Consider the following 23,971-nt stretch of genomic DNA (forward strand, 5'->3'; position numbering starts at 1 on the left):
CATCTCTAACGACGTTTTAGCTTCCATTTTTTCTCCATTTATTCGTTTCAATCGGCCTTGCCTCTTTTTTGGTTCCCTTGGCTGATTTGGATTCTCCGTTGTTCTTTGCGTATTTCATCGTTCGCCTTCTAGTCTTCCTTAACCACTGCGTGTCCACGCTTTTCAAGTATACGTACCTAAACACCTAAGCTGCCCACCTTCGTTGATCCATTGCATTCAACCTCATCTCAAAGCATATTTTACTCTGCGCTTCTCGAATGACGCCCAGCCCATATTTCCCTGTACTGCTTCCTTAGTTCTTTTTCCATGCGTGCGTAAGGCCAAACGGCCTACCTTTCTCTGATTCACTTAAACGGAAGCAGCCCCTGCGCCTCGTAACCGCGCCGGCTGTTCCTCCGCGCAGCACAAAGAGTGCCTTAACGCGAGCATTTTGAATGTGACACGAGTAGTTTCCGTGATTTCGCTGACTTACTCTGGTCCTAAATTAATGCAGCGACAAAAAAGAAACAAGGTGAGAAAAAGTAGACAATGCCACGCATTAACCGCAATCTCCTTTCAAAGCGCCCGTGCGCGTTAATGTCTGGGTCCGTCGCTTCGGCGGGGTGATACACCGCATGAGCTATTGCCGTTCTGAACTTGTACCCCAGTATAAGTGTTGCCACATTCTCGCTTTAAAGGGACCCTGCAACACTTTTGAATACCCGCCGCGGTGGCTCACTGGCTAAGGCGTTGCGTTGCTGAGCACGAGGTCGCGGGTTCGATTCCCGGCCGCGGTGGCCGCTTTTCTGATGGAGGCGAAAAGCAAAAACGCCCGTGTGTACGAGATTTCGGCGCACGTTAAAGATCCCAGGTGGTCAAAATTAATCCGGAGACCTCCACTACGGCGCGCCTCATCGCCTGCGTTGCGTCGGCGCCTTAAACCCTACAATCAATCAATCAATCAATCAATCAATCAATCAATCAATCAATCAATCAATCAATCAATCAATCAATCAATCAATCAATCAATCAATCAATCAACCAATCAATCAATCAATCAATCAATCAATCAATCAACCCTTTTCAGTAGCGCTTTCACTCTTTCCTTCGCGTCTGGAAGCATACGAAAGCTACAGTTATCGCCAGCACGGAGCGGCGCTGCGCGATTTGCTCGTCGCCCCAGATACGCCTTCCGTTTCTGCTTTGTTTTCGTGGCTTCATTTTTAAAGTTGCTATCGAAAAGCGTTCATTGCTGCAACTGAAGGGCAACCGGCCAACAGCCGCTACATGGCCTCAGTGACGTAATCCAGGCCGTCGAAGAACGTCAAGCTCGGGAAAGAGAGAAAAATCTCTTGAGCGAGTTTCCGAGTTATCTGATGGGCATAGATCAGTCATTTTTAGCTGAGGTACTTTGCGACCCCCAATTATAAGTACTGGGTGTGTTGGGTGACTACGTTCCGCAAATATTTAGGATTTAAAAATAAAAGTTGAGAAAAGTTTTGCAGGGTCCCTTTAGCTTCACCGTTTGAAACGTCCCTAATTTTGTAAATGCATCTAAAGAATTACACTTTTGCATACCCTGAGCACTGAACCGTGAAAAAAATCACACAACCTCGTAAATGTAACCCCCATCAAAAATGTGGCCCTGGTTAGCTGAGTTGCCATGGATACAGGTCTGAAATAAGATGTTTAATAAGTAGCCGTTCCTTTTCCCATTCGGCTCAAAAAGATATGCGGGCCCAGGAATTATTCTTTCATTGTTTCGTATCGCTCCGCATTCACTGCAACTATCGAAGCGTTGCGAAAGTGCTTAAGAATGCGTACTTTAAATCAGGTTTGCTTTTCTTCGCTAATTGCGTCCTCAGGGCTCTCCGTAACAAGATTCTTTCCTCGCAGTTGGAGGTCGTGCTCACTCTTCCGATTTCCTTGTGCATGTATAGAATGAGCTACTTCTCTGCAACCGATCGCCCTGCGTCTTCATCGTTCTGCGTCTTTAATGATGGCTTTCTTGTCAGTTCTTTGTACTCAGTACAGAAAAGAGACACGATGTGGGTAGGAACATCCGCAGTGCTTAGATTTATTTTCGTTACCAAATAAAGCAACGCGGCCAAAATCTATGCTTTTAACTAGAGAGAACAGCCTGGAAGCCCCATTGATGCGGGTGGGTTACTGAAAGGGCGATTTTTGAGACAAGAGGGTTAAATCTAGTAACAGCGCTCAGCATGCGCGCGCCCGCACGTACACTCACCAACGCACACACATGCAAACACGTGTGTATGCTTTATATATATGCGTTTATCTTTCTTAACTGCCAACCCTTATTTCTGTCTTACTTTAATTCAATGAGTCCCTCATTTCCCATTCTGATTCGCTATATATATATATATATATATATATATATATATATATATATATATATATATATATATATATATATATAGTAAGTAAGAAAATGAGGGGCTCGTTGAGGAAAATACAGAAAGATAGGGCAGCAGTCTACAACGCCAAAGGAGGCATAGGGGTGTGGTTAGGCTCTTTTCTTTTTCACCTCGGGTAATGAAGTAAACATTTTTTTAATATACAGAAGAAAGAAAGAAAGAAAAACACACGCCCAGAGTGGGGACCGAACCCACGCCTTTCGATTACATGTCGAATGCCTTACCAATTCGGCTATCTGGGCGACTGTGTTCTCCTTCACTTTCTGGGCGGTTTATATTTACTAGAAGTGTATCTGACGCTTGAGGGTGGTAGCCAGCGCCACTCTGACTACACGGGGCGCTGGCTACCACCCTGGCTACCAGTCAGAGTGGCGCTGGCTACCACCCTCAAGCGTCAGATACAATTCTAGTAAATATAAATAGCCCAGAAAGTGAAGGAGAACACAGTCGCCCAGATAGCCGAATTGGTAAGGCATTCGACATGTAATCGAAAGGCGTGGGTTCGGTCCCCACTCTGGGCGCGTGTTTTTCTTTCTTTCTTTCTTCTGTATATTAAAAAAATGTTTACTTCATTACCCGAGGTGAAAAAGAAAAGAGCCTAACCACACCCCTATGCCTCCTTTGGCGTTGTAGACTGCTGCCCTATCTTTCTGTATTTTCCTCAACGAGCCCCTCATTTTCTTACTATATATATATATATATATATATATATATATATATATATATATATATATATATATATATATATATATATATATATATATATATATATATATATAGCGAAACACTGGAGTCTCTGTTCTGGCAGCTTGGTGCCATAGGTAGCATAAGGGGGTTCAAAGCTGGTAGACCCCTAATGACATGTTGTAGACGCTCGAGTCACGGCCCGGGGCTTAAAAAAGAAAGTCCCCTTCACCCCGAGTAGTCGGAGTGGCGCTGGCTACCACCCCCAAGTGCAGGAAAGAGTTACCTTAACATAAATACCCAAGAGTGTGGAGGGGAGCACAGCCCCGCTGGAAGCGTAGTGGTTATCGCACCGGACGCGTATTCTGGAGGTCATGGGCTCGGATCCCACACGGCGGGCATGTTTTCTCCACAATCTGTCTTTAAAAACATCAAAGTATATCTGTGTCAAGAAGAATCAATGACGTACCACATTTTCCCCTTTGCCTTCCTTCGCGTTCATGACTGCGTACCCGTAATTTCTATTTCTATTATATATGTGTGTGCGTGTGTGTGTGTGTGTGCGTGTGTGTGTGTATGTGTGTGTGCGTGTGATCGCAGTAAGGTAGACTTTCTAAAAAACCCATCCGTTTTCCATATCGTATGCGTACGATGTGAGAAAAATACTATTGCATTTCCTAATTCTGCCCCTTCACGGCCTCATAAGCCTGTTAACAGGGTCACAAATAGGGTACGCACGACAGTAAACTTCCCTTCGCTACCTACTACATCGTTTCCGAAACCGTACGCTTCCGCCACCTTTCGGACATTGAATCTGTATACAGATGCAACCCAGTAGCATTGAAATTATTGCTCCTCATAACTAAGTTCATTGAAGTAGAGGGGGTGGGGGTGCAGTAATTATGCAAAAAGACTAGCAGCCTCAGATACCTTGCCGAAGTAAATAACCATTAATAGTATAAGGGCCTCCTAGGACGTAACATTACCTGTGACCTACAGACTCCAGTCACTGCACACCGAACACCCGATAGATCACAAGGTGTCATGCCAGAAATTTATTCAACGTAGCTGACTCTGATCTGCTTGAGGGCCCGCGCGATCAGGGAGTTACACGATCAGACGAATCACAGGCCGCATCCAGAAACAAGAAACCAAAACTGCATTGTCGGCTTCGACTACAGTCGAAGCCGACAATGCAGGTTTCATCCGATGTTCGCAAACAACACCGGTGCTTTAACGGCCAACAGTATGGGCACGGCACTAGCACCTGCCATGTACAAACAACGTGTGCTAGATTCTCAACACGACGCTCACCACAGAAACTTGCGTGATTACTTAAAATAGGAACTGCAACTCCCCGCACGTGTACACCACGCGGCATGTTAAATGAAACTAGAAGTGTAATTATTAATTCACAGGGTATATTGAAGCATTGAAGCAGAGTATATCGAAGTGAATAAAACAATGAATGAATGAATGAATGAATGAATTAATTAATGAATGAATGAATGAATTCCCTCCTCAAAACCAGAACAAAAAGCAGTTCCACTCAACGTGAAAGCTGTCCAGTGCGGAGCAGTGATTCGCCAAAGGGGCTGTGGCACCCTCTCTCGACCAGTGTCGGTATCAACCTGGCGTTGATACTAAAAGTAGTCAAGATAGGGCGCCGCGGCCCCTGAAAAGGTCTATAGACACTGGATTGAGTTTTCAATAATTTGGGGCAATGCGTTAATTTCGTGATGTTTTCCTTGTGTTTCCCTACGGCGCCGAGCAAAGATCAGCCCCAACACTTCACATATGAGTAACCTGTGCCTAGGTGACCCAATAGGGTTGACATCGCCTTTGTAACGCGCGGGACCCAGGTTCAATACCGACCAGGGGAAGCGGCAATCTTTTCGAAGCCTCTGTTAGAAGCCTCAGCTAGAAAGCTCACGGCATCTAGCCACCGTTAATACGGTGGCTAGATGCCGTCACCCCAGACCAGCTGCGACGACAAGCCGGGCCCCTAAGGTGCTAGTAAAAGGCGTGCTGCTTCTGCATCAGGAAATCAAGCCCACGTGGCATGCCAGGGGGCGAGGTGGTGTCTGGTTTCGGCGGCGACCCAGGGGCCAGGTCAGCCAGATCAGATAGACCCTGCTCCGCCGGTGACTTGGGAACTAGTATCTGCTACATCCGAGTGCACGGTTGGGAGTGGTTCCACACTTCACTGTATTGTTCCGATGGCACAGTTATCTTGGATATAAGAGGTCGTGTGTGCGTAACCATAAAAGAACTTTATGGTACAACAATCAAATGAAATAGCTAAAAAAGTTACAAAATAAGTTTATTACGACGCAGTGACGCACGTGGAGGGCTGCATGTTATTCTTTATTTCGCACAGGTGCCTCTTTTGTTTTTGCTGTCCGACAAGCATCGTCAAAACTTTTACTCATAAATGCGAATAAAAATATCCGCCAGCTAAATATGGATTCAGGTTTTGGAAATTTAACAGGTTAGGCGAGCGCAAGATAGCTGAAGAAAAACTTAAGTAGGCTCTTGCATAAAATGACTTACATCGAGTTCGCATACACACTGCTATAATTTCGCTATGAGCGATGTTTTCAGATAAGCTGATTTTTAGAAGCGTTAAAAATCGAGAATGTCCTTGGGTACAAGTTTTTTCGCTATCACAATATCGCAAACAACAATTGTTCGGAAAATTACACACTTGCAATTTTTTCGATCTCACGTATAAAAGATTTACGAAAATCTAGCCACGCTACCAGTTAGTTCATCACGCATCCGCAACCATCCCACACATTGTTCTAGACGCATCACAATGTAACATTGCATGCTCCACAGTGCCCATTATTCTTTTAGTACACCGTCTCTCCAGACTGATCCGAGTCAATTGTTCGTCTTTCCCCCGTTCTTCAGTAGAATCTTTCTCACAACTGCTGCGCAGGTTATCCCGGCTCCTAAGCTGCATTAACGACGACATGACCTTAGCATGTCCACCAGTTACCAAGACCGTGGTTCGGGACCAGTACCAGCTGATCCCTCCCTTCGGGTCTGGCACGCAAGCCGAGGCGAGAAGCATTAACCTGAGACACACATCAATGACCAGTACCCCGCCACCGGAGTGACACCAGTATCTATAATCACCGCGAACTCATCCCAGGCCTCGAACTGCGCCACCGCGCCAGAGCTTGGTGGATGTCCCCGGACGTTGTTTTGGGCCTGTTTAACCTCTGCAACCCCTGTCGGTCACGAATTGGCTGCAGCGGCATGCGGCGCTCCAGATACGCGTTTCCGCTCGTGCCTGCTCCAGCTGTTTGCGATGGTGGTGACAAGTACGGGGTCGGCACTGGCGATCCCGACTGGGCGGTTCCATTGATGGAGTGCAGCGGCCCGGATCTAGCATTCCAAGCCGAGGTAGCCCTCATGAAGGGTTTGTCCGACGGAGACACCCTAGGGCTCCTTTTCAGGACGGTGCTTCCAGGCATGGTAGGTATGGCACTGCGCGTCCAGCCTTCTCTTCGCACCGGAGTCGGCGCATTGCTTTCAGGAATCGGCGGTGGAGTCGGCGCTAGAGCGGGAGGAGGCGAACGCACCGTGGTAGTAGTCAGCGCCGTCGCCGGCGGCGGCGTTGTCATCCGAGGCGGTGGCGACGACAAGGCGCTCCTCCGCAGTAGACTGGGGTCTAGCACTGAGCCGACGTGTGTCGTTGTCGGCGGCGTTGTTATGCGTGGAGTCGTAATCGTGGGTGACGGCAAGGCACTTCTTCTCGGAGAGCTGTTGCTGTGCACGAAGCTGACCTGCGGCGCCGGTGTCGAAGATAATGGCGTCGCTGCCAGGGCGGGAACAGACCGTGCCAAAGGTTCAGAAGGCGACGGAGAGGTTCTTAGAGGTAAACTGGTCACCGTACGAGCAAAACTGACTTGAGACGTCGCTACAGGAACGCTCGGCGGAGCGGTGCTGGCCGGTGGTGGTTGTGGTTCTGTGGGCTTGGATCGTTGATTGTGCTGGTAAGTGCTCCTCGGTACCTCAGTGGCCACAGCTCCGACTGATCCAACGCTTGTAGGAGCGGCCGAAGGGAGTTTGGAGAACGTGCGCCTCGGCACGTACGCCGGCGGGTCGGCAGCAGCCGATGACGTGGAGGTCGTGATTTGCTCGCGCGACACCGGAGGTGCGGGCAGCTGGTCGGATTCTCGAGGAGGCACTCGCTCGCGCGACGTCGAGTCCTCCGAGAGGTCGGCAGCCCAGCGGCGTCTTGCCTCGCGGCGTGACGCTCGGCGCCCTGCGTTGAACGTCAATTAAGTTCCGGCGTTACTACGTATTGCATTTACGCACGTCATTTTAGAGTATGCTGGAACACTTTAGCACAAATGGGTATTTCATTCACGAACGTTAATTTAAAGCAAGCCGAAACACTTTGGCACATGTGTGAAGTTCATTATCACGTCGCAAACAGTCCCGATATCACTCCCCCTCCATGTTTATCCAACACTTCGATGACACACTGCATTGTTGGTTCAAGCTTGGTACTGCTACCTTGGCCGTGCGCTACCACCGCCATTACTGCCGCCTGCTGTCGGGCTGGGAAGACATTGAGGGTTAATTTCTCCAGGAGCTAGTTGGGTTCAGTACAGTTGCTGTACCGTGGCGTTCTTCGAAATAAACAGTTTTAAGAGCCATCTCTCCGCCTTGAAGGGATCGGACGCGGGTGGCGAGAGCCGACGCCCCCCTGCGGCTTGGCTTGCTCGAGCCCGTGATGGGTATTTATGCAGCTTGAGCTGTAATAGAAAGGAGGCCCACAATACCAATGAACGCTAGCTCTTGAGCCATGCAGGCACGTGTTCGTCGGATAGCCGTAAAGCAAAGAAACCAACGTTAAAATAACTGGGGCCATTCAAAGGACGTTAAAAATAACATAAACGCTTCTTTCTCTTTCCCGTATTTGTTGTTTAATTTATGAAATTGATAGCGTCCCGCTGTTAGATTTTTCAAATACATTTTCGGTTGCGAGTTTGTTTCTCTTGTTCTTGGGCATTTGCACTGTTTTACAGAGCACAAATGCCATATAATTATACCAACCACCAGCTTAGTTAGGTTAAACAACTGCCGCTGCACAGAAAAAAAAAAACATGACAGAGTGGCTGTCTATCGGGGCCTGTAAGTATGCCCTCCGGACTCAAATCAGGCCCGATAGATTGCGCTAAGCGTGGTGGTGGCCGGAAAGTGGTTAGGAAGGAGGAGGGAGGGATTCATTTGACGGTGGGACAGGGCTCTTAGGGCCTTGCATAGGCCTATGATTAGCCCCCATCCAAAAGGCCTTTTTTTTCTTCGGCCTCAATCAGCCCCTTTCAGGTTTCAGGAAGTAGCCTCAAAGTGCACAAAATTTGGACTGTATTCAAGCGGGAACGTCGACAACAGCATCGACAGCAAGAGCCGCGACGGGCTTTCTGGCGACGAACCCGAGCCGCACGCTCCCTACGCTTTGCTTTTCCGCGTTCGCTCACCTGACGGCAGCTATGGTACGCATGCCCGGAGCTGTGTTCGGCTTTTATGAAAGGAACTTATTCAAGCGAGCTAGTGGACTGTTTGTTGCCTGCCTTCGTCTTAAAAGCGCTACACGGAAGGAACCACGTCATTGGCTTCCAGTGCTCCTGCGCCGCTTACGCATGCTCACGATACTTGCCCATGTTCCTTCCTGAGCTCTTAGTGAAAAAACAAAATAAAAAGAACCCAAGGACTTTGCGCAGTGCTATCGCCTTTAGGCCCTGAAATAAATATATTCGGAAATATAAAGCTGTTCGGCACAGCGACGTCAGAAAATTTACATAATTGACTCCTTCACAGATGTAATTTTCTTAGAGTTTCGTGCGCCTTATGTGAGAGTCTGCTCGAGTTGCGCGTGAAAGAAAAGAAGCAGAACTCAAGTCCTGATAGCCTTCAGACATATCTTGCTATGAAAATTACGTTTAATTCATACAATCCGCGTTTATACGCGCACTTTCCAGACTATTGCACCGAGACTCGTGCGCAGCCGACCCAGCTGACAAAACATGACATCCTAAGAGCACGTGCTTCAATACCCAGTCAGCAGAAAGTCTATTGAAATTGAAAACACTGGTCACAGCAGCTTGGTTCTTTGTGCACATGCGTGTTGCAAGAAACTGTACGCGTATGATTATACAGTCATGAAAAGGTTTCCTGCAGACACCATGAGCTTGTGTAGACACTACGGGGTACATTCAGCGGGCTTTTTTTTTTACAGCGTAACTGTACATGGCTCATGTGCGTCGGATTGCGTTGGATGTTGCAAGGATTTTAACATATCCATATGGTTGTTCCCCATCGTCAATGTATATGCATTTCTAATATAAGGCACTGTTGATTCAACCTCTGTCTTGCCGTTGCACTCGAAGGAACCCGGAGTGTACAGCTCCGTGTGACAGGAAGACGTTTTGTACATACCGCAAGTTGTACGCGTCAATCAGGAGAGCCTGTACCCAAAAGAAAAATATATTCCAACGTGCAAGAGGAACCACACGCGTGGGTGAGGAGGACGCACCCAGCGAGTCCTCTCGGTCGGATCCGTGCCGCTGCAGGAAGTCCAGGAGCGGGTCGTCGCTGGCCACTTCGGACGACGAGGGCCGGCTGCGGCGGAAACTGCGGCGCAGGCTGTTGGACGGGCTCGCGTCCGGGGAACTGGCGCTGGTCGTAGCACCGCGCTCGTCCGCCCCACCAGCACGCAGACGCACCAGCTCCACAGGCCCGCGCGGCAGCACGGTGCTGCCGCCATCGGGTTCGGCCAGGGAGCGCCGTCGGTTCTCCTGCAATGGAGGGCGCCAAAGTGAGAGGTGCGCAGACTCAGAAACGTTGTTTCAAAGTGGGTGTTTTAACACGAAAGTGTTTTATTCCCGGGTACACGAAGATTTTACATACGTCATATCCGTCACGGAAATGACGCCAGTACAACGAAGCAAGCGGCCTGTAAAGGATGCACGAAACACAGGGTCTTCTTGCGGGGAAGCAACCGTTAGTACTAAAGAGTACGTTACACTTAGGGTTGTTTGTTTTCGGGTTTTATATTTCAACACGAATGCTGAGCACAAGGTCGCGGGTTCGATTCCCGGCCGCGGCGGCCGCTTTTCTGATGGAGGCGAAAACCAAAACGCCCGTGTGTACGAGATTTCGGCGCGCGTTGAAGATCCCCACCCAGGTGGTCAAAATTAATCCGGAGCCCTCCACTACGGCGCGCCTCATCGCCTGCGTTGCGTCGGCGTGTTAAACCCTACAATCAATCAATATTTCAACACGAAAGTGTTTTATGTCAGGATACGCCAAGATTTCACTGACGTCATATCCGTCACGGAAATGACGCCAGTACACCTTTGCCGAAGCGACTCGCCAGCAGGATGTCGCTCGCCAAGCACATCCACAAGGCAGCCGCCATCCCGCAAATCATGCTCAGCTACAGATTTCGTTGCACATTTCACTTTCGTGTTTTACCGATTCCTATCACAGAGGAATCAACCAGTTCTTTTGGTATCATTTATGCTGTGTTCAGTGTATCTCTCACCAACGTCCCATCAATGGCTTCCTCTGCGCATTTTATATTCCCGCCAGCCTCCCTGATTCTGCCTCTCCGTCGAGCGACGAGCAGCATCCGAGCGCCGAGCGTCGAGCAGTGTGCTATCGTGTGGTGCAAGTGTGGGCGTTTTCATTGCGTGCTCTGGACCGAAAACCGAACTATCCTGTGACAAACGTGGTTTAACCACGTTCAACCATGACAAATCGGGACGGACAACCGATTTTTGTCGCGTATATGTTATCTAGCTCATATGAAAGGCAGCGTTTTATATAGCCCGGCAACCACAAGCAATTTCTAAACAAATTGGTGGGAATAATTTTAATTTGGCAGCAAACTTCCTGAAATCGGAAGGGTGGCGTTTCGTAGTGTAGAAACTTGACACTACAATATGTGTCACTGTCACGTGACCTGCAAACCGAGCAGCTACTGTAACTGCTGAAACGTTTATTTACGTAATGAAAACCTGTCAACACAAGTATTTGTACAAGGTTAAATTGTATATGTATTTCTAAACATTATTTTGAAATTTTTAAAGATACGCCACCCACCGTCGCTGGGTTGCTCTCAGTGTGGCTAACTGAGCCTCCATGCCCAGAATCAACGGCAGCGTACAGTAACCAGACCCAGTGAAGGAGCTTTGACGATACTGCCTGAGTCAGGGGCGTTTGTTCTGCCAAAATATTTGATTTCAGTTTCCAAATACGCCAACGGCAGCTCAAAAAAAAAAGACAAGAAAAGACAAAAAAAAAACCGTCGGGCCCGGTGAAAATCGAACTTCCCACCTCCACAACGTGAAGCCAGATTCTACCTATCGTCTATCCCAACAGATGGCGCATTCGTGCACAATAGACCGTTGCATTAAAAAAATACATAAAGTAACAGGAAAGCCTGCGCTTCAAACATTTTTTAGCTGGGGACAAGGTTTTAAATATCGTTTTTCATTTCGCATACAGACAAAAGTATGTTGCCGAGCAACTATATATGGTTACCAGCAATATTTTTGGGAGGGACACATACGGCTCGTAGATCTAAAAATTTCGATTTAAAAAGTTCTAGGGCGTTATCAGCAAAAACCGTTTCTCATCAAGGTGCTTTAAGTGATGCCCTTTCATTTGGGATAGAGAATATATACTCGACAAAAATCGGTTGTTTGTCCCTTTAAGCTTGAGTTCCATCCGTGCCCGGCGCGCACAGAACTCGGCCCAGCAATGTGGAGAGGAGGAACATTCTAGGCCAGGAAGTGTGAGGGGAAGGGGCGAGGAGGCGAGGAGCCGACGATCAGGTGTGGGGAGTGCGCGGCGCGGCACAGATGTTCGGGAGGGGAGGCGCGCGTCGATGATTGGCTGCGCCTAGTGATGACGTAAGCTCTGACGCGGATGGGTTCTCCTATAGTTGAAAGAGACGGCGTGCGCAAGGCGGCATCAGCGTCCAATCTACCGATAAGAAGGGCAGACCTAAGAAAAGCTAAGTTAACGCTAGTGAAGACCACCAGTTCCGCTGCTTCGCATTTAGAAGGGGGCCGACATTTTTTTCTTTCATAGCGAAAGAAAAATGTCCCGTCTCCTTTCCATAACTCAGCGGACACTGTCGTGCATGTTTCACTGGTTCTTAAAAAGAGGCCACGTCCAGCAGTTCACCCGCACCATTACTTGCGTGGCTCATTGCTCTAATGTCCTCGAGTGTTCTATAATTTTCTCTAGCATAGTTAGCGGTGAAGCTAAAGTATTGATTTACGTTAGCTATCCCGGTGAAGAAATGCCGTTACAAGTTTTCGCACAGATGAAAGTCGCGATGTGTAATGCTAAGGGCAGCATATTTTGACTAGAAATTGCACCAAGACTCCAAATATTTCGTAAATGCTCCCGATAAAAAAAAGTTTTTCCGAACTTTCCAAATGTGTACAAAAAGGGAAGCTTACACTAACGCGTAAGACTTGAAGGTAACGAAGCTGTACGCAACCTTCAAGCCCATAGCGAAGGTTTAAGTCCACGATTGCAGCCTATTTGCTTCTCCTTCGCTGCCGCAGCGACCTTCAGTACCCCATCATTGCTGCTACATATGTGAGCGTCTTTCATTCTTCGGAAAGTGGTAATCATTCAACATTACCTTGCTTTCTCGTTCCGAGCAACTACTGCCACGATTACGGCGAACGCTGGACTATTTTGGTCAATCGTGGCAAATCTCCCAAAGTGGGTAGGCTTGGCTTGAAATACGTTCTCCGGGGACGCGGGGCGGTCGCCGAAAGGCACGCACACACGAGAGCTCAGCATTTTCTTGTTTTTTTTAAAACTGCCGTGCGGTCGCCGCAATCTTGACCAGTCTGCCTAAGTAGGTATGCTTGGCTTGAAAAACGTGCGCCGGGGACGATGGGCGGCCGTCGCGAGGCACGCACACACGAGCGCTAGGCATTTTCTTGGTTATTATATATGTTAACTATCGGGCGGTCGCCGCGAGAGGCCCGCGCTCACGTGCGTGCGCTCGGCAATTTCTTGGTATTTTTAACTGCGGGAACGAAAAATTACGATATGATAAACAGCTTCGCTGTTTAAAATAGAGCTGTTGAGTTCTCTTCAAATGCACTTGTCTGTAAGGATCGTTCGATGGCGCTTGCATGTGAATTGTCTTCGTGCTCGTGGCTATTAAGACTCTCGCTCGGAGCGATACATTTCGTATACTTACTTGTCGCCGGATCCCCACATTCTTTGTTCGGAGACTCTTTATAAAAAGAAAAAAAAAAGATTTACATAGCATTCGTTATGCGCACTTTTACGACCGTCTAGCTTTTCGACAGCTTTGATGCGATGTTGGAATTCACTCTATGTGAATCAGATTCCACTTTCACTGTGTACTTACCCTTTGTTGCAAATTAGCTTTCTTCGTTTTTATACTCTTAATAAAAAAAAGAAAAAACATAAGAAGTCAGTTGTTTGTTAGTGGACTGCCAATTCGGCTTTTGTTCCCATTTAATTATTCCCTATATAACATTGCTGCAATCTAGCAAATAATTCAGCTTCACTTAATAGTTGTATTCGTTCAAAAATAACTGAAATTATTTAAATTTGCGCCTGCTAACACTGTAAGATAAACAACAAAAGAATTATGAGATAAATGCCACTGGCACGGCGCTGAAGCAGGGACGGAAGGGTCTCGAGTACACCCAGTCGCACCTGATCGGCGGCCCTGAAACTTCTCCAGAAGGTTGCGATGACGCCGAAGCACTCTTCGAGCTGGAATCCCGCCGGGTCCTCGCAGAAGAAGGCGGCCAGATCAGTGCGCGCTTGCTCCACATTCCGGAGGCCGCGGCGGAGCCTCTCCAGCTCCCGCTGGGCCAGCTGTGAAGCAAGGGGCAGGGGATAATTCCTCGTTCGAACAAGCACCCCCGCAGCGTCACACCGCGCGTGGGACGGGACCTGCCTCATGGCCGCCCGTTCGTGATCGAGGGGTGTGCGGGATTGTATGCAAAACAAGACTGAGTTCTGTGACGCGCCGAGTGGGAACGCTGCTATAGAACGTACTTGGCTACGACGGGGAGACGAGCACGTTTGTGAGAAAAAAAGACGGCTTGGGCCGTGCTTAGCGCACCGGCTGCTCTTCCAGGCCTACATCTCTCTCTCTCTCTCTCTCTCTCTCTCTCTATATATATATATATATATATATATATATATATATATATATATATATATATATATATATATATATATATATATATATATATATATACCATGGTTTCAGTTCCGCGACCCCTCGCGAATTTCGGATGTGATGTGCTTGTACATTCAGACGTCAGAGACCTATGAAAGAACATTTGCGCTAATTGCTTCCGCCTATAATGTATGGTGCTAACTCCATGCTCCAGAAGCAGTTTTGCGGCAGCAGTTTCGCGTCACCAACGCATAATTCCCTCTGGCTACGCCCCAATGGTGGTTTCACAGAATCCTCTGTGGGTACTAGCAAGACCGTCAATCCGCCTTTCCATCCCGGGAATTATGAAGAAGTCGTGTTTGCCCTCAGTGGCCCTCAAACAGTTGACTTAAGCTTTGTTTACAAGCACATATGCCAGAACTGAGGCCTTCAAGGCAGTGCTGGCATTTTTAAAAAGCAGCGGTTTGGCAGCTACATTGTAGCCCAATCCCGTTGTGGTGAACTATTGAACATGTACTGTACATGGCATAGGAATTTTGTACATACTTATGCTATCACCTCTAGGTCCATCATCATACCTGTCCCCCTCTCTATCTATGCTCTTTTCTCCCTTTCCCCAACCCCACACAGAGTGGCAGGTCGGAGACTATACGAACAGGGCGACCTCTGGTGTTGTCCTTCCATTCAATAAGTTACGTACTCTCTCTCTCTCTCTCTCTCTCTCTCTCTCTCTCTCTCTCTCTCTCTCTCTCTCTCTCTCTCTCTCTCTCTCTCTCTCTCTCTCTCTCTCTCTCTCTATGTGTGGTTCAGGCACCAACAGTGGCACCACCGGCAGGTGTGTCAGTGACGTACCTCGATCAGAGCGTGCGTGCGCTCGAGGAACGCGTCGTCCCGGGAGTGCGGCGGACGGGCCGCCAGCCTTGAGGCATCCGCCTGCAGCTTGGCCACTCGCTCGGCCAGCGCCGAAACGTCGGTGCGCACCTGGTCGCCGGACACCCGGCTCGCAGCGTCCAGCGTCGGCAGTGCAGCCTCGGCACCCGAGCGGCCCAGAAGCTGCGTCCGGTCCGCCTCCTGGGAGACACGTGATGTTGGCGCGCACGATATCAGCACGGCTACTCTTGATTGACGTTCGTCCTGGCAGCGTGATGCGAACCGCCGCTGAACTATTGAGAGGCTCTTCCAGGAGGAAGGAATAGCCAGCCCCCGGATCCGTCCTCTTTTATAGCGGAGCTTCCTATGTCTCACTGATGGCGTCGACGTCCGACCAAAACACACTTCAGGAAAAGCCAACTTTGCACAGCGGGTTCCAAAAAGGGTGCGTTAATCATACACCGCATAACATGACAATGGAATGTCTCTACACACCTAACGGGCGTCTCATAACACGTAAAATGTAGTTTCCCAGTACACGCGGTTAGCTGGGATGATTATGATGAAATACATTCTCTACGCAGGGTTGGACTTCGGATTTTGGTGTTGTGGGGTTGGACGTTGGCTTCAGACTTTGGCTGAGTTGAGGAGGACTTTGGTTTCGACCCTTTTTTTGGATTTCGGACCTTGCGGGAGTGGATTTCGGACTTTAGCTTTGACTCGTGTTGTGTGGGAGAAAGCTTCGCGTTTTAAACATTTTTCTCTTAAGAAAGCGGTTTGATTTTAGATGCAAAGCATCTCTTTCTCTCGGCTCCGTCGTCCATTATCCGTCGTCCATCCATCCGCCGGCCCAAGAAGGCACCGGCAACACTGCCGCTCCCGGAGCCCTTTAAGGGGAACGTGCTCGTCTTGTGCCGGCCCAGGAAGACACCGGCAACACTGTCGCTCCAGCATCTCATGGTCGGGGCTATGTCGCTCCCTTGTTGTGGCGCCGTCCACACCCCCACTGCGCATGCTCTGCTCATCTCGGGCCGGCCCAGGAAGACACCGGTAACACTGTTGCTCCAGCAGCCATTAAAGGGTAAGACACCACCGGGCGTTCAGCAAGCCGAGCATGCGCAGTGGGGGCGTGGACGGCGCAACAACGACAAGGGAGGGACATAGCCCCGTCGCATCTAATAAAATTACACCATCTTCCCGTAGGGGAACCCTGAGTAGTATGCGAAACAGCCGTGGGGTCAACGCAATTTCCCATTTCGTAGTTCCGGTAAGTGAAAAGTGTGCTAGTTACCATGGAAACCAAACTTTAAGTATAACGGTAGCTACGTACCTCAACCTAACGAAAACGAGGAACTGAAAACTAATGGGCACTTGAATCGACCCCATGGCTGCTTTGCATACTACTCAGGGTTCCCCTACGGGAAGATGGTGTAATTTTTTTATTACCTAAATGTTATGTATGTCTTGGGTCAAGTAAACGTTTTCTCGTACATGCGTATGTTGCGACATATACTCATGCCCTCCCCCCCCCCCCCCTCTTCCCATCATAAGCTGCTTCTCTCTAACTCCCGACCATCTCCCCGATAACAGGGATTGTCCTATAAATCTCATATCATATAGCTGGAAAACTCTGTCGGGCTTCAGGTGCCTCAATTGAGCTTGGAAAAATGGCAGAAATGGCAATGAAGAGTCAGTTTTGAATAAATGCGAATACTAACCCAGTCACAACCTCTCATATCCAGCTCCTGTCTCCTACACCTCATAGTTAGCCCCTTGCAAGGCTGACGACAATTAGACTGACTGTTTGCATCTCGCTGCCCGCGCGCATGGTGCTTAGTACCGTTCAGTGCGATGCACCCGCCATGAGACACGCAACAAAACGCGTGAGCAAATACGATCCCCATAAATTGAATGAAGCCTCCAAAGAGCTGACTACTAGCCGTATACCGGAATGGCTAGCGGCAAGCGATTGCGCACAAGTGACACTTGAAGGCCTCGCACGGCCTGTACAAGTTGACGAACTATTTGTTCGTCCAAAGCTGTAGCTTCTACAGGGAGGTCAGGAAAGAAGAATAAGAATTTAAAATTTACAGCTAAACAACTTCTCCCGATCATTCTCTGCTGCCGTAGTACACACAAAACGACCACGAATCCTAAGACGAGCAAATTAGGTCGCCTTGCAAGAACGAGAAAGTTCTAGCCAGACCATTAAAAAAGCAACAACAAGGCGTTAGGAAAACGAGAAAACCACGTGCATAACTGCATTATAATCGTTAATTAAGCCCCGCTTTGTGGGAAGGTGAAAATAATACGCGCAATATTTTGGACGCAGCCTAACCAATTCCGCAAAAAGTCGAGAATGAGAGCGCTAGCTAGTTCGACGTAAGTCATTCCAGTCCAAACTGCGGTTTCAGTGATCTAGTACTAGCAAAGTTTTACTAACGAGCGTTGAAGTCGTTGTTTGATAGATTAGGATCCCTTCCACACAACGAATTAAACGCTCCACGACTTAAGATAAATTTCGAATGAACCGCGGAAAAGCCGCTCCAAGAATAGAAACGGGAGGCGACCCGGCCAGTTCCTAAGACTGACGACGGACCTAACAAAATTATTTTGTATTAGCTCCCAAGGACACGCGTGGAGCCAAATTATTCTTCACACGTGTGCGTCACCTACCTGTGCCACGTAGTGGATCAATCCGATGCCCGGTCGATTGGAGCGTAGCTCGGCCACTTTGAGCAGCGACATCACCTGGAAGCCTGCCGCGTTGCCTGCGTAGCCCCCCTGCGAGAGACAACGCAATGTCACGCGGTGTCATTCCCAACCCCATTCGAGCTACGTTTGTGCACGCACTCACGAATACACACACACGCACGCCCGCACGCAAACGACATTGCATAATGAACGCCTCTACCATTTACTACTTCCAACAGCTCCTATCCTGTGCTGTCCAAGGCTATCTTTACCCCAAAATTTTTTCGTCTGTCTCTGCTTGTAGTTACCGGTATTCTCCTGCTTGTAGTCCTGTCTCTCGGTAGCCACTCAATTACGATGTTAGTCCAGTAGATTGTCAGTTCCCCGCATAAGATGCCCAGCTCACTTCCCCTTCCTTCTCCTAGGTTGAGCTGGATGCCTTCCCCCGAGTTTGCTCCCTAATCAAGGACGCTCGTCTCTCATCTCTAAGCGCCACTCCTATCATTCTATCTTCTTTTTTCCATGGCTCGTCGGGCCAACCCAAGATTGCTTTCATGGCTCGTAATAAGTCCGCAGGTTCCTGCCCTGACCCATAAGTCGTCACTGGGAATACGCACTATAGGTTGTTTACCTTTCTTCTTAGTAACTGCGGCAGCCTACTGTTCATTACTTCTGCATGTTTGCCGAGTGTTTTTCACACCTTAGTAACTCTGTGCCTGATTACATTTTCGTGGTTCGTATTGGCACTCCCAAATTGCCGGAGACAGTTGTACTAATAATCTCTTCTAGTATGTCATTTTTTTTCGGCTCCCCACAGGGATTCGGTGACAGGCCATTGATGCTTGCGCGTTAAAAAAAAAAAGCGCCAACTTCTGACCAGCTAGAGGACTGCCCCGTACGCTACTGCGTTGCGCAACGGCGTACCGGATGACAGGCAGGCGGCCACCGTACCATTTATCGCCAGTGCGTGTTAGTAGTTTAGCGGCACTGTTTTCCCAATTTCATTGGTGCTTCACAACGTCTTTCTTTGTTAAAAGTGCTTTAGACTAGACAAAACTTCATTATTCAGCATACTTTTGGACGTTCTACAATTTTGCAATTCAGAATGTCCGGCTAGATTCCAGGGTTAGAAGGGTAAGCACTTTGTCTTAAATAATAGGGCCACATTACCATGAATGATCATCGATTTCATTGTTGCCAGACATTTGAATACTTCGTTCAAGTTATGTGAACAGCTTGTAAACTAGTAGCACGATAAGATAAGGAACTGCATCACAGATAAGGTTTCAGAGTCAAAGCCAGAGTCTTAGCAAAAATTATTTTTTGTGAGAGCAAAATTCTCGGGTGCCCCATTACAGATGGCGGCCGATAATTCGATTATATGAGCCGTATGAAATGAAGCCACTGTCCAAGTAAATTAGTGTTTTAGGTGCACGGTGCTGGCTGCATCGGCTCATGTATAAGCCCTCGTCCAAAAGCTAAGGGCTACGAACCATGGCCACATTCATGGGCGTTCGCTCGATAACGGGATGTCTGAAAATCACGTTCGCGAAGAAATTCCCCCCGGCCTTCTCTCTAAAGAACGTACGCTCATTAAATGCTCGAATGCACTCAACGAGCAAAACGCACCCGACCAATCTTACCCCTCCAGGAGCGCATGTGCGCGTCACCGTAATGATGCCGGTAGTGCTCGCAATCATGTTGCTTTTGGCATACAGGAAAGGTGCAGCGTGCGATTCGCTGTTAGGGATTTCCTGCGTCTTACAGGACGCCTATAATATCGATTCAAATTTACTCGCCTTTCGTCTCAGTCGAAGCTCATCAGTCAGCACTCCAACGACATTCCGAGGAAAGTTTGAATTCAACGAAGTTCTATCTAACTAAAGCTGAACCGAAAACTCATCACTCGGATAGGACAGACTAATTTCTTCCGGAATGGTAACTTTCAAAGCGGCAAAAATAACTACGAGCTTATATTAACGTTGAATATCATGCCCAATATTTCTTGTTTTATACCGGAAAGTAGTGGGTGATATAATTCCGTATTGTTCAAACTAAAAGATACCGTGCATGATGTTGAATTTTCTCCATTACCAGGCGGCCGTTTTTTACGAGTGCGGCCGTGCCTGTGTTTGCCCAGTCTCTGCCTTCGTCTTCCCTTGCGCTGTTTTCTTCCCGAACCGCCTTTTAAGTGCGAATGCACTTCTTAAGCGAGCCTGAATCGTCCGCCGCCGTAGTCCGCATAGCAACAGCTGCGGGTGCGCGCGCTCCTCGTCTTCCCTAGCAACGGGGGGAGATGGGCGCGCGCTGCCTGGCCGCTGACATGGCACATACCCACGTGGGGGATTGGCCAGGAATCGGGCGTGAGAAGGGCTAATGCACCCGCTTAAAGGAGTACTGACACTAAATTTCAAAGCTGAGATCCGCTCTAGCAACAAGTACAACGACAACACAAATAGGTGTCTGTGAATAAATGCATCTTTCTTTCTTTGTAGTTGTGTGTGTGTGTGGGATCTCTCTTTCGCGAACATTACCGAACCGCGCAAATTCAACTCGTGCATTCGCACTTTCACATTCTTCCCCTCGGGGTAAGCGGGGAATTTTTTTTGTGTGTATGTGTGTGTGTGTGTCTTCTTCGCTTACGCAGTTCACGTTTCAAAAGACGGGGTTTTCGCCAACTACTTGTGCGGCAATCTCTCCTACCTGTGAAAGCCTCGCCGCTCTGACATCCTTGACGGCACGCTATAATGAGCGAGGCCAACACCTTGCAACGCCTCAACCTCTCACGCGTCAAGACAGCCTCCGAGTAGGAGCAAGCCAGGCGCCTTAATCTTGAGAAACTCAAGGCGTATAGTTGCGGCCATGATCCACGTCTTAACATTCCTTTCGATGAGGTGCTTGGGACTGCAATTTGTGTTCACTTTGCGCAAAACCACTCTTTCGACCACATCACGCGCGCAGATCGTCGTAATGATCGCTCGCCACGCATCTTTCCTTAAAATAAACCCATAAACGGTGATGCGGCATTCATATTTTGGAGGATGAATGCATTTTTTTTCCGCAAAATGGACTACGTAGACAAACAGGGGACAAACAGGGGCGGTCGGTATGAATTACCCGAAATTTCGAATTAACGAGTTGTAGGGTCTTACAGTGGCGGTCAGCTCGAATTACCCGAAATTTAAAATTAACGATATGTGGGGTGAGACAGGGGCGGTCAATTATCCGATATTTCGAATTAACGAGGCTTGGGGTGAGACCGAGGTGGTCACTACGAATTACCCGAAATTTCGAACTAACGAGGTGTGGGGTGAGACCGGGGCGTTCAGTACGAATTATCCAAGATTTCGAATTAACGAGGTGTGGGGTGAGACAGGGTGTTCAGGACAAATTACCCGAAATTTCGAATTAACGAGGTGTAAGGTTAGACAGGAGCGGTTAGTTCGAATTATTCCAAATTTAGATTTCACGAGCTGTGTATAAACAGCTTTCACTGCGTTCGCTGATAATAGCAACTCCCGACAGGCTATCTCGTTCTTGTGGTTTAGTGACAACAGCGGTGTAATCGATGTCTTACCGTGGGATCACATGAAGCTCTTAATTACATGGCATGATTTCGGCTCCCTACGAAACACCGGGACTACGAGGCACACTATAGAACGCTACGGAGTAAAATCACTCGGTTGTCTTTAGCTTGCGCCGTCACCTTGCATACGTATGCAAAGGATTTTTTAGTTGTTTTCTTTAAACCTCAATTGAAGCATAGCGACCTGGAATAGGACGCCCAACCTCCCGCTCAGCAGCAGAAAGCCCCAGCCATTCAACCACTTAGTTAACTCGAAAAATTTAGTATGTGTCCTCGGCGCCAAATTTACAGTAAAAAAATGATATATTTTGGACCAGAATAAAAAGAGAATATCATTTTTATACATGTAAGTATGCTGAATGCGACGTGTAATTAAGTGTGGACCATTGATAACAGGCGTCTCTAGGCATTTCGAGATGTTTTAGATAGGGCTCCTTTCCCCAAGGAGGCCTATCTAGAAAAATGAATTTCCGCTGTATAAAGACGGTACGAAAATGCTTTGGTTTTGTCTTCGAAGCAATAAATGGACGCCGGTAATATTTGGGTTACTCTCGATTCTTTTGTTGAGATCCCACGGCAAGAAGGCATCGCATAAAGGGCAAAGACGTTTTTGCTTATGAGCCTATGACCTTACATGAATGAAATCAGGAGGCAGACCATTAACAATTATTTCTCCGTCCTCTGTTCAATAGTAGCTCGCGTTTCTATAGGAACACAATGCTTTCAAATGCGTACGCATGCCACACGAAAACAAAAAAAATCTGCCAGAGACTTCCTATCTCTCATGGCTTTTAATTATGTCCGATCGGGGGCTACTTTCATACCACCAAAAAAATTAAGGAAAAAAAACACACGAGGGTAAATTTAGGTCGTCTTGAAAGAGGCACCGTCGCCTGATGTAAATAGGTCTTTACAAGAGGTCAGTTTATTTCAAAACATGCAGCTCACTCATTTTTGGCCTTAAACCACATCACACTAATTCCGGTTCGCGAAACGCACGCCGATGTGAGAACAATTTCCTTAAGTCTGAACGTTCCTTCAATCAATCAATCAATCAATCAATCAATCAATCAATCAATCAATCAATCAATCAATCAATCAATCAATCAATCAATCAATCAAGCGGTTATGCCGGAGGTCAAAGCTTCTGGCGTTTCTGGGATAGTGGGCAAAAGTAACCATGTCTTGGTAATATAGCGCAGGTATTATGCGCTAAAACAGAAAGAATGAAAAAGGATGTTACCGAGGTACATCATTTACGAAGCATTTTATGTTCATGAAGGTAGTAAAATCTCCCTAAAAAAAGGCAGGCTCCATCGATGCTTAAAGGGTCCATGAAGACAAAATGCAAGTTTGGTTCATTCAAAACATCGCCTGGTTAGAATAAGACTAACGCCGCTTTTAGCGCAAACATCACTCAAATAAGCTGCATAATGAGGAAAACAGAGAATGGCCATGCGACCCCCTAGCTCATTTCCCGCGCTAGAACATGTGACATATTATGGGCAACTGTGAGATTGGCTGAGGCCTGCAAAAGCAAACCTACCAGTACGTATTCAGTACATTAGGCTTGTAATAGCTGCACAGCATTCCGGTGCTCTGGGGTTGTCTCACACGACACTGGCCAATTGGCATAAGAGACATTGTCCCTGTCTGTCGGGCATCCCCAATGTTTCCCAAAACGATTACGATCAACTGTAAATAAAATTAGTCAGGTACAAATCCGCTAAAAAAAAAGCGACTGCGGAGAGTGGTCCTAAGCAGTATCGAAGCGCCATCTAGGAGTACTAACGGTAAACAAGGTGTGTCGTCGTTTGCTGTAACCCTTGTCAGCATACTAACGTTTGCTTCAGTATATACGTCATTGCAGACGTCACAACACACTATTCCGCGGGAGAATGACAATTTGGCTTGAATTGTCGACTTTCGCAGTGAATAAAGCATCGTTTGCTGCCGGATAAGCACAGGGATCACTACAAAACACCAAATCTTTCGAATAAAACAAACTTGTATTTTGTCTTCATGGCCACTTTAAGCTAAATGTCGCCATACATTCCCGGATCGCGTAGAAGGAAACCCCGTATACGTTGTTCTTCAGAAAGAGATCAGCATATTGCAATGAAAATGAGAGGCTGGTTGTACGTAAGCATTTGTCCCGCAAAAGGCAAATTCTTCCAAAAGCTAAGCACAAGAAAGAAAGAGTCAGACTTTTCTTGAAAAGAAAACAAAAAAATAAGCGCTTTACTGGCCTAAATAAAACGCCGGCACACAATTATACGAAGGACACATAGTCTTTGTAAGATAAATATAATGCTAAACGAAATAGAGCTTGCTTTTTATATGAAATTGTCTGCTTCTAGATGGGAACCGACGGTGACGTCGCTCACATCAAGCAATACTACACGAAACACCATGAAGTTGCATTTTTGAATATATATCTCACAGAAGAAACATCGTTGTAGCTATGCGAAGCTGAAAAACCTCGGCGTCAAGGCTGGC

General features: G+C 47.7%; 1 protein-coding gene across 1 annotated transcript in view; it reads right to left on the minus strand.

Annotated features, from left to right (window-relative positions):
- Positions 1 to 5,407: 5,407 nt before the first annotated feature.
- Positions 5,408 to 23,971, minus strand: part of LOC144174648 (uncharacterized) — a 71,212-nt gene continuing 52,648 nt past the window's right edge. Inside the window, exons 9-13 of the mRNA XM_077703435.1 lie at positions 17,869 to 17,976; positions 15,175 to 15,393; positions 13,848 to 14,012; positions 9,658 to 9,919; positions 5,408 to 7,380 (exon numbers count right to left, since the gene is read on the minus strand). Of these exons, the coding sequence (XP_077559561.1) occupies positions 6,242 to 7,380; positions 9,658 to 9,919; positions 13,848 to 14,012; positions 15,175 to 15,393; positions 17,869 to 17,976 (1,893 nt within the window). The 3' untranslated portion in view covers positions 5,408 to 6,241. The remainder of the gene's footprint in view (positions 7,381 to 9,657; positions 9,920 to 13,847; positions 14,013 to 15,174; positions 15,394 to 17,868; positions 17,977 to 23,971) is intronic.

This window comes from Haemaphysalis longicornis, unplaced genomic scaffold (genome assembly GCF_048455015.1).
Source record: "Haemaphysalis longicornis isolate Haplotype H1 unplaced genomic scaffold, Haemaphysalis longicornis Haplotype H1 scaffold_3, whole genome shotgun sequence".
NCBI classification, from domain to species: domain Eukaryota; kingdom Metazoa; phylum Arthropoda; class Arachnida; order Ixodida; family Ixodidae; genus Haemaphysalis; species Haemaphysalis longicornis.